The sequence below is a fragment of the Mauremys reevesii genome, linkage group 6, assembly GCF_016161935.1.
Source record: "Mauremys reevesii isolate NIE-2019 linkage group 6, ASM1616193v1, whole genome shotgun sequence".
Classification (NCBI taxonomy): Eukaryota; Metazoa; Chordata; order Testudines; family Geoemydidae; genus Mauremys; species Mauremys reevesii.
The window spans coordinates 1,145,265-1,154,457 of NC_052628.1; the positions used below are offsets into that span (position 1 = coordinate 1,145,265).

The 9,193-nt window shown below is 60.2% G+C and overlaps 1 protein-coding gene across 3 annotated transcripts; it reads left to right on the plus strand.

Annotated features, from left to right (window-relative positions):
• The first annotated feature begins 2,193 nt into the window (after window positions 1–2,193).
• Window positions 2,194–8,725, plus strand: LOC120408306 (beta-1,3-galactosyltransferase 5-like). 3 transcript variants are annotated; one of them, XM_039545081.1, is made up of 3 exons: window positions 3,220–3,245; window positions 4,481–4,629; window positions 4,736–8,725. In XM_039545081.1, the coding sequence occupies exon 3, from the start codon at window positions 5,363–5,365 to the stop codon at window positions 6,395–6,397; it is 1,035 nt and encodes a 344-aa protein (XP_039401015.1). In that variant the 5' UTR covers window positions 3,220–3,245; window positions 4,481–4,629; window positions 4,736–5,362; the 3' UTR covers window positions 6,398–8,725. The 3 variants fall into 3 exon arrangements, with proteins under 3 accessions (XP_039401013.1, XP_039401014.1, XP_039401015.1); XM_039545079.1 differs by lacking the exons at window positions 3,220–3,245; window positions 4,481–4,629 and adding an exon at window positions 2,194–2,451; XM_039545080.1 differs by lacking the exon at window positions 4,481–4,629 and having other exon boundaries at window positions 3,082–3,245.
• The last annotated feature ends 468 nt before the right edge of the window (window positions 8,726–9,193 follow it).

Here is a 9,193-nt window from a genome sequence, read left to right on the forward strand (position 1 = left end):
AAGTCCTGAAATAATAAAGACTAATAACCTAACAGTACTGACAACCGCAGCAGGACCCTCAGGTTAATAATTAATTAAGCCGTGATAAGGTTTCCCTCTCCTTCTACTATTTAAATTACCCTTTTATGGTTGCGTTACACTGAACAGTAAATCCCAACGGATTAGAGTGAGTGGAGTGTGTCTGCAGTGTGTTAACCCCAGACCACGTGTGTGGGTTTGGACCGTTGGTGGAGGGAGTAGGCAGCTGGCGATCAGACATTGGTGGTTCCACCAGAGCAGGCCAAGGCGGCTGGCAGTCAGAGAAAGAGGCTTGTAGGGATCAGTTACCAGGAGTTTTGGAGCTGATCAGCCTAGGGAAGCAGCCTGGGTTGTTGAGAGCTCATAGGGGCAGTCCCCCAAGGGTTGTCGCTGGAACGACTCCAGGACAGCGCTGGTGCAAGGCGCCATTTAGGGAACTGTCAGTGCCCCATACTCTCAGCTGGGCTCGGGCCCAGGAGGGGAGGGCCAATTAGGGAGGCAACTGGCAGATTAGCTGAACACTCTAAGGCGGCCTGTCTCGTAGTGAGACCTCGGGGATAAGAGCCCGAGTATACGGAACCAGGGAAGGGTTTGTCTGGGGCGCAAGCTCAGGGTCTGAGGGACGCTTGAGCCTGCCAGGGCTTGGTGCCATTTCGTGTACCCTGAAGGGGCCAGTAGGTGGCGCTCAAGGGCAGCTTGAGGAGGTGGGCACCCCCCACCCGGTAAAGCAGAGCCAGGTTAGTGCGCTGGGGAGCCGCTCACACTCCCACAGCCCCAGTGGGAGCGGCCTCAAGCCTGCTGGTGGGACAACTCCAGTCCCGATTAGCTTCAGCGGTGGTAACCCAACATTGTGATTTGCCGTAGTTCTATTACAATCTGTGCGCGTGGGCCAATTGTAGATCAGAGGGAGATGCAAGGGTCACCTATGGAGATTGTGACCCAGACAATGGCCAGTGGTGACAATCCACGGAAGGAGGGAACATGGGAGGGAGGCTTGGACAATTTTCCAATCTAAATGGTCTGGATTCATCAGTGAGCAGCCAAAGCCCTCAAACAGAAGCCAGAAAAGAGCCATGCTGTATGGCAGATGTGGGCAAACTACGGCCTGCAGGCCACATCCAGCCCGTGGGACCATCCTGCCCAGGGAGGCTACCCGGGCTCCTCCCCTGCTGTCCCTACACTGGGAGGAGTGGTAGATAGGGGGCTGGAGCACATGACTTATGAGGAGAGGCTGAGGGAACTGGGCTTGTTTAGTCTGCAGAAGAGAAGAATGAGGGGGGATTTGATAGCTGCTTTCAACTACCTGAAAGGAGGGTTCCAAAGAGGATGGCTCTAGACTGTTCTCAGTGGTGGTAGATGACAGAACAAGGAGCAATGATCTCAAGTTGCAGTGGGGGAGGTCTAGGTTGGGTATTAGGAAACACTATTTCCCTAGGCGGGTGGTGAAGCACTGGAATGGGTTACCTAGGGAGGTGGTGGATTCTCCTTCCTTAGAGGTTTTTAAGGTCAGGCTTGACAAAGCCCTGGCTGGGATGATTTAGTTGGGGTTGGTCCTGCTTTGAGCAGGGGATTGGACCAGATCCCTCCTGAGGTCCCTTCCAACCCTGATGGTCTGAGATTCTTCCCTCTTCTCAGCTCATTGCTGACGCCCCTTTGGCCGGGGAGCTGGTCGGCGGCTCTCTGGGAAGCTAAGCGCACTGGAGCCCCCTCCAGGAATTGTACAGCTTGGTGGGGCCGGAGTCCCCCCAGGAGCCTCAGCAGCAGGGCGGCTGAGCCCTGTCAGCCTGGGGGGACCCCCCCCGACAGGCCCCTGGCTGGGCTGGGGCAGCTCCCCCCCGTTCGGGGGCTTCCCGCTCCGCCCCGTGCTGCTCTCGGCCCGGCCCGCGCACCCTGGGCCAGAGCCCCCGTCCGCCCCGCGCCAAGCCCAGGCCCAGGCCCGGCCCCTAACGTCTGGAGAGCATCTTTCCCGCCCCGCGCGGCGGGTCAGCGCGCGCCCCCAACCGCCCCCTCTGCTTCCCGCCCAAAACGCGCCCGCGACCTCCCGCGCGCTCTCTGATTGGCCACGGGCGCGGCAATCCTGAAGCTCCTCCCCCCTCTGACCTTAAATAAACTGCCGCGCACGGGCCCTCTTGGGTAATCTGAGCCACCCTTGTTCAGGCCCCGTCCCTGGATTGGCCCGGGAGACTCTGACCCCGCCCCATGGCTTTGGATCCGCCTCGGATCGCTCCAGCCCCTCCTCCTCGGACTCGCCTTGGATTGGTCCAGACTCACGGAGATCCCGCCCCATCCAGCCCGCCTCCCCCGCTATCCCTCGGGATTGGTCTGGTCTCCCTCCGGCTCCGCCCATCCCGCGCCCGCCGAGCCCCCATTGGCCGTCGTCCAGCGCTGTCAGTCACTCGAGCTGGAGCAAAGGTTGGTCGCGGAGCGTGTCCCGTAAGTAACGCAGGGACCGAGTGACCCCCCCCCCGAAAGATCCCGTCTCCTTCCGCCCCCGCGGGGGAGTCTGACCCAGTCTGACCCAGCTGGGCTGGGCTGGGCCGGGGGGGGGCTGGGGAGGCACAAACAGGGGGTTGCGGTCGGGGCGCTGCAAAGGCAGGGGCTGGACTGAGGGGGTGCTGGGGCCGAGGTGGGGAGCAGGGGTGCTGGGAGTGCCGGGGGCTGGGCCGGGGGAGGGGGTCGGCACCGGGGTGGAGGGGCTGGGGAGTGCCGGGGCGCTGCAAAGGCAGGGTCTGCACTGAGGGGGTGCTGGGGCCGAGGTGGGGAGCAGGGGTGCTGGGGAGTGCCGGGGGGGGGAGGGGTGCTGGGAAGGGACAAGCAGGGGACTGGGGCCGAGGTTGTGGGGAGCAGGGGTGCTGGGGAGTGCCAAGGGGGGGTGCTGCAAAGGGCCAAGCAGGGGCTGGGCCGGGGGGGGGGGTGCTGGGGAGGGACAAGGAGGGGGAGGACTAAGAAGAGGTGGGGGGGCAGGGGCTGGGCCGGGGGCAGCGGTGCTGGGGACACCCCTCCCTTGCACCCACCCTGTGACAGTCCCGCCAAGCCCAGGGCCTGAGGCAGCAGCCCCAGTAGTTAGCCGCAGGGCGGGGTGGGGCCGGGAGGGCTCCCTGCAGTGACTCGGCTGCAGCCCACGGACAGACAGGGGCTGAGCCCAGAGGGGGGCACGGGGTGAGTCTGGGGGGGCTCTCGCCTGTAAAGCCATTTCCCGTAACAGCCGAGATGCGGAGAGTGAACAGGTGAGTGACGCCTGCGAGCGGGTGGATGGTGGGAGGGAGGGCAGGGGAGTCAGGGCTCCCGAGAGCCATCCAGGGGAAGATAATCCCAGCAACTCGGCAGGGGTGGGAGACGCCTGGGCCCCCGGAATGGCTGAGAGAAACCCGGCAGTGAGAGTGGGTAGGAAATGAGACAGGTGTCCCCGATTTCATGGGACTGCCCCAAATCTTTGGCCGCTAAGGCATCCCCGCAGAACTGAGGCTGGCTCTCGCCTGACCACCCATGGACTGTTGCTGTCCACTTTGCCCATTTTAACACCAGAGAAATTCTTCCCTCTGGGGAGCTCAGAGAAGAGCAACAGACCCGCTCAGTGGGGAGCCCTAGTGCTGGAGCAGGACCCCCCGGTGCTAGGCACTGCAGAGACAGAGCAAGAAGGCGGCCCATGCCCCAAAGAGCTGCAGTCTAAGGAATACAACAAGCGCCAGGCAGAGCTCGACGGGAGCATAACGAAGCAGATGGTACTGGTGAGCATGGCAGCCTGTGGGCTCTCTACACCCGTAGCCTACGTTGCCAAGCGTTTCCCTGGCAAAGGAGCGTTTGCAGGAGGCAATGAGGTGGTTTTGTGCATGTTTACTGCAAACGCCTCCCCGGTGTAAGGGGCAATCTGGGAGACCTGTGTGCAGGTGCTATTTGAAGGGCAGCAGTGCAGGGGCCCAGACAACAATCAGGCCAGACCTCCCAACAGCAGTGCAGGCTCCATGTGGTTGCACTGTCCCACCCAAACAGCCATGCTGGAGCGGGAGGAGGCAGAACCCATTGTGGCTTTGGCAAGACAGCGCCTGGAGCTGGAATGGTTCCTTCCCTTCCCATGTGCCTGAGCTCAGGATCCCTTTCTCATAAAACAACTGGACTCCACATTCCTGGTCTTGAGCTTCTCTGACAGCCTGTCACAATGGGCCTCATGCACCTCTTGCAAGTGACAAGCCCCTTGTTTGGGCTTGTGACTAAAGCCCAGGACTGGAGACAGCCACTTTGTATTCCCTGCTCCTGAAAGCACAGCAATGGCTAATGGAACAGAATCGCCGTGTGAGCTCAGCTCAGTCCCAGCCTCACTCAGTGCCTCAGTTTCCCCATCTGTAGAGTCAGAGTGACGATCCTGTCCCTCGTACCAAAGGAACACGACAGCTAGTGTTAGTAAAGTGCTTGGAGCTCCTCAGACAGAAGGAGGGAAGGGGTGATTACTTATTTATTACTGCAGTTACCAGAGAACTCTGAGAAGAGCTGTGGTGAGGGGGAAGAGAACGCACTGGATCCCTTGGAGCGTCTCTGGCTGAATTCTCCCACTTCTGATCTCACTCTGGCCAGGGCAGGAGAATCTCTCATCCAGTATAGTATCTGGGGCCTGTAGTAAGTATTGGCCTGAAGATGCAGTCTCTTCTGCCTGGGAACGCAAGGTCTCCAGTCTCAGGAGTTTGATTTCTTCTCTGTCTGTCTCTCTCTCTCTCTCTCTCAGGAAGCAAAGCCAGAGTGCAGTGGGACAAAGCCCAGAACAAGACACTGCAAGGAGTAACTGGACCTCCTGAAATTCTTCTTTCAAAGCTCTCTAGTCCAAGCCCAGGGGGAGACCATCAGATGCCGTCCATATAGCATCCATGTGACTTGCACTGAATCCACTCAGAACTATTCATGGCCCAAGAATTACAGTGGGGGTTGGTTTGGCTGCTCCTGTCGGATCAGGCTCTGCAGCCCAGCATGAAAGGAGCCCGTAGTCACTAAACAGCAATGATCCAGACTTGGTGTGAGCCTGTGTCCTGTCCCCCTGAAGTAGCCGGGTCGCTGTGTCCTTTCTGCCTGCTTTGCCCGTGCATGTTCCAGATGACCTTTCCATCACACCTACCCTCCGGTGCAGCGCATGCATGAGACAGCCAGTGACCCTGCTAAGTAAAGCCTCTTCCATGTGCTTCACTGGCTCTCTTGCGCAGACTCGCAGTATGTGTCCTGCAGCTGACAGGCAGTGGGGCAGGAGAGATGCATGGTGCTGAGGAATTCCCTCCCTGCCTTGTCTTCTCTCCCTAGCCAGGCAGGGTTGGTGTAATTGTTGGAGCTGTCGTGCTTACGATGCCTGTTGTTTCTGTCTCCCATGGCACTGATGCATCGGTGGGGTTTAAAAGGGCTGATCTGTGTCAGTGGCCTTCTCTCCCTCATCCTGCTCTGGTGCCTGCTGGTCATGACAGCTGATGTCCAGAAGAGATGGCAGCTTTCCAGTCGCTTCCCCATCTTCCGAGGGAAGCTGCCCAGGAGGTCTCGCTTTGGGGCCATCGAAGCTGCCCAGAGGGGGGTGGACTTTCCATCCCTGTTCACCAGTTCTCACACAGATCCTCACTGTGAGCCTGGGCAGCTGCTCCTGATCCTCGTGACTTCAGCCCCAGGGAATTCAGAGCCCAGGCAAGTGATCAGGAGAACCTGGGCTGCCCGCGAGGGCCTGAGAGCACACCAATGGCAGTCCGTGTTCCTAGTCGGCCAGTCTGCAGACGTTGGGGTAGCCCAGGGCATCCAGAGAGAGCAGCAGGAGTTTGGGGACATCCTGATTGGGAATTATCAGGACACCTATCGGAACCTCACCCTGAAGGTCATGCATGGGTTTAAGTGGGTGGCTGAGCGGTGCCGGCCCAGCTACATTCTAAAGACGGATGACGACTGCTTCGTCAACACAGACCGGCTGCCGGAGTTCCTGCTGGAGCACAACACTATTAAGACGGGCCTGTATGCAGGATCCCTCTTCTCCCGTGAGAAGCGGCAGGTCATCAGAGAGCCTTCCAGCAAATGGTACGTCTCCAGGCAAGACTACCGCCCTGACGAATACCCGCCATACGCCAGTGGCATCGGCTACATCCTGTCTCTGGATGCCGTTGAGCGGATCCTGTGGGCAGCAGAACATGTCCACCCCATCCCGGTGGAAGATGCCTACGTGGGCATCTTGGCTGAGAGGGCTGGGATCCGGGTGAAATCCAGTGCGCGCTTTGCCAAGCACAACGTGAGGTGGCGGGTGTGTAACTACCGCTACCTGATGGTGATTCATCACCTGAGCCCACAGGAGCAGGAGGTGGCCAAGGGGAACATGCTGCAGGCTCGGAGTGCCTGCCATGACAGCCTGGAGGTCACCCGGTGGAAGTGAGCCACTGTCTGCCGGGAGGGCTGGCGAGGGACCTGGCAACCTCATGCCTGTAGCACAGTCTGAAGGGGGTTATACAACTGGTGCTCAGTTTAACCCCCCCAAGCCCCATCCCAGGCACTGGGGTGGGAGTCATGGTCAGCCCCTGGGATGTACCCTTGCCAGGCACCCCAGCTGTCTTACCCTTCCATTGTTACGGGCTGCCGGAGAGTGAAGTGGCCCTGTCCAGATTGCCTGGCAGGCAGCATCTTACTCGCCACAGAAACCCGAGGTTGGGGCTGGGAGTCAGGAGCTCTTGGGTGGGAGTCTCAGCTCTGCTACTAACCTCAGGCCAGTGACTGACCGATCCTGTGCCTCAGTTTCCCCACTTGTAAAGTGGGGATAACTATCTGCCTCAGCTCCTAGGGCCTGTGGAGCTTAATTGGTTCATGTCTGTAGGGCTCTGAAAAGTGGTGTGGGAGGGGCCAAACATCAACACAGAGGGACTCACGGTCTCGGTATGTCATGCCCAGCTGAGGCTCCTGCCATCCAGATGCATCGTGGCATGTTAGGACCTATAGCCCACAGGCTGGCTGCCGTCTGCTTCAGTTTGTGGCCAGCTGCTGACGCCTTGAACTGAGCTACGTTGGAAGGTGCCAGGTCCCTGTAACACTACAGTGCCCTGGGGCGCAGGGCATGTGAGCCTTGCAGCTGACAGGTGGGAGTGGGGCTGGCCTCTGCCTCTGGAAGAGGACTCTCCTCATGCCCAGAGTCTCCAGCCCTCCCTCAGCTGAGGCTCTCCCGGGCTGCCTTATGAAGGGGGGTTGCTGGATGTGTGACCTAGCAAAGCAGCAGCATTACTAGCCTCCCTGCGTGCTGCTGGAAAACACCACGGTAGCCCAGCACCCCTGCAGGGAGTGACGCCATTTCTCCCCATCTCTAGCACCTTCCCCGGGTGGGGGGATGGGACAGGACTTACCTGTGCTTGGTGCAGTGGCACTAGCTGCACCTTCTCATGCTGCATCCTGCTGAGGGAAGGCCCAGGGTGGCCTGCACTTCACCAGCACCTGGGCCAGGCGTCCAGGCCCCATGGGTGCTAGTGATGTATGGCAGGTGTAAACGGTACTCGCTTTCCTGAGCAGTGCTGGGGCCTCTTGTTCTCATGAGCCTGGAGCACTTTCCAGACTGAAAGGACACTAGGGAAGGGTTAATCTATGCAGCTGCTACTACTACAAAACGGTATTAATAAAGGCTGGGGCTCAGAGTGAGGGCTGGGCTCTGTTCCGTACCCTGGGCAAGTCACTTCCCCGCTCTCTGCCTCAGTTTCCCCTCCCCAGGCAGGGGGTGAAGCCAAACTCCCACTGATCTCACATATCAAGGTGCTCTCCTCCAGCTAGCCCTGTGCAGGGTGCTACTGCAGTGGGAATTGCTGCTTTTACAAACCAACTCACCAGGCCCACCTCCTTCAGCACTGCCCAGCAGCAGCCAGCTGGGGGGAGGAAGCTGGTCGTGGGACTGGGCTCCTGCCCTGTGGGCACAGGGAGGCTATGGCTAGTTAGCCTGTAGTGAGCTAGCCCGTGGGGCCTGATCCCTGCACCACAGTGCCTAGAAAGGCTCCCCTCTGGCCCAGCGAGGCGAGCTCCCTGCTCTAGTGCCCAGCCCTCAATCAGTGTTACTGACATCCCAGCAGCAGGTGCCAAGCCCACACCAGCTCAGCCTGCCCCGTGGTTCCCAGCCCTACGACTGCCCAAGAGCGTTACCTCCTGCTTTTGCCACTATTGTGCAGCTGGGGTCCCCTTGCTGGGGGGATGGGACCCCCCCAATTCCGCCTCCCAGCCTTACTGATGAACTTGGGGGCCAGTAGGTTGTAGGGAAAAGGGGGGCGGGGGAGGGAAACACGATTCAATCCTGGTGCTTTGCCAGCCGGGCGTGTTGCTCCCACCTGGGCTGCAGTCTGCTCAGAGCCGGACCCTACGGCCTAGAGCTCCTGCATTACCGTAGCCCCTTGGTCACGGCCCAGGACCCAGAGCGTGAGGTGCTGTACAAAGAACCCATTCCCCCTCTGCCGGAAGTCACGTGCAGCTGCACCCGGCAGGTTACTCCGGGTGGGTTCAAACATTCCTATTCACACGGCTTCACTCGGGGTGGGCCTGGCCACTCGGCACAGCCGCCGAGTGAGCGAGGGGCCGGCCTGTGTCTGCCGCAGTCCAGGCAGCAGGAGGGCCACAGGCAGTGCTAGGTGCTGTTTCCTCTGAACGGTCGAAGGGACAAAGCTGGTGGAGGGAGATGGTAGCTAACAGCTGCCTTTCACTGGGGCTTTCTCCCGCAATAAAGGTTACCAAGAGCTGCCAATGGGAGAGGTGCTTTTTGGGGGGCTGGGGTTGTTCTTGCCTGACTGAAATGCCACCCCTGGGAGCTCTGGCCTGGCTTCTGCCTGGCCCCATGCTCCTCTCCAGGAGCGTAGGGGGCTCCCTGTGAGCCCAGCTCCATCCCTGAGCTCCCTGGGTCCCGGCACAAGGACAAGCAGGGGCTGTGACGGGCTGAGGCCAAGGCTGGGGGCAGTGTGAGGACAGAGCCCACAGCGAGGGCTCCTGGGCAGCTGCTCTGCTGCAGGCCTCTGCCAAGGAGCTGCCATGCCAGGGATGGCCCAGCTACAAGGGTGCTTCCCCCTTGCCTGCCCCAGGGCCGCTCACCTCAGCAGCCCTGCCCGTGGCAGGCTAGTTTAGTGTTCGATAAATTCCTGCTCCTCTGGCCCGAAGGAGAGTCCACGGCCAGTGCTTCAGCCAGCCTCTCCGCAGCTGCAGGCTCCCGTCCCCAGGG

Excerpts from the sequence above, each read along its gene's own strand:
- LOC120408306 (XM_039545079.1), top strand. The coding sequence starts at position 5,363 with ATGGCACTGATGCATCGGTGGGGTTTAAAAGGGCTGATCTGTGTCAGT.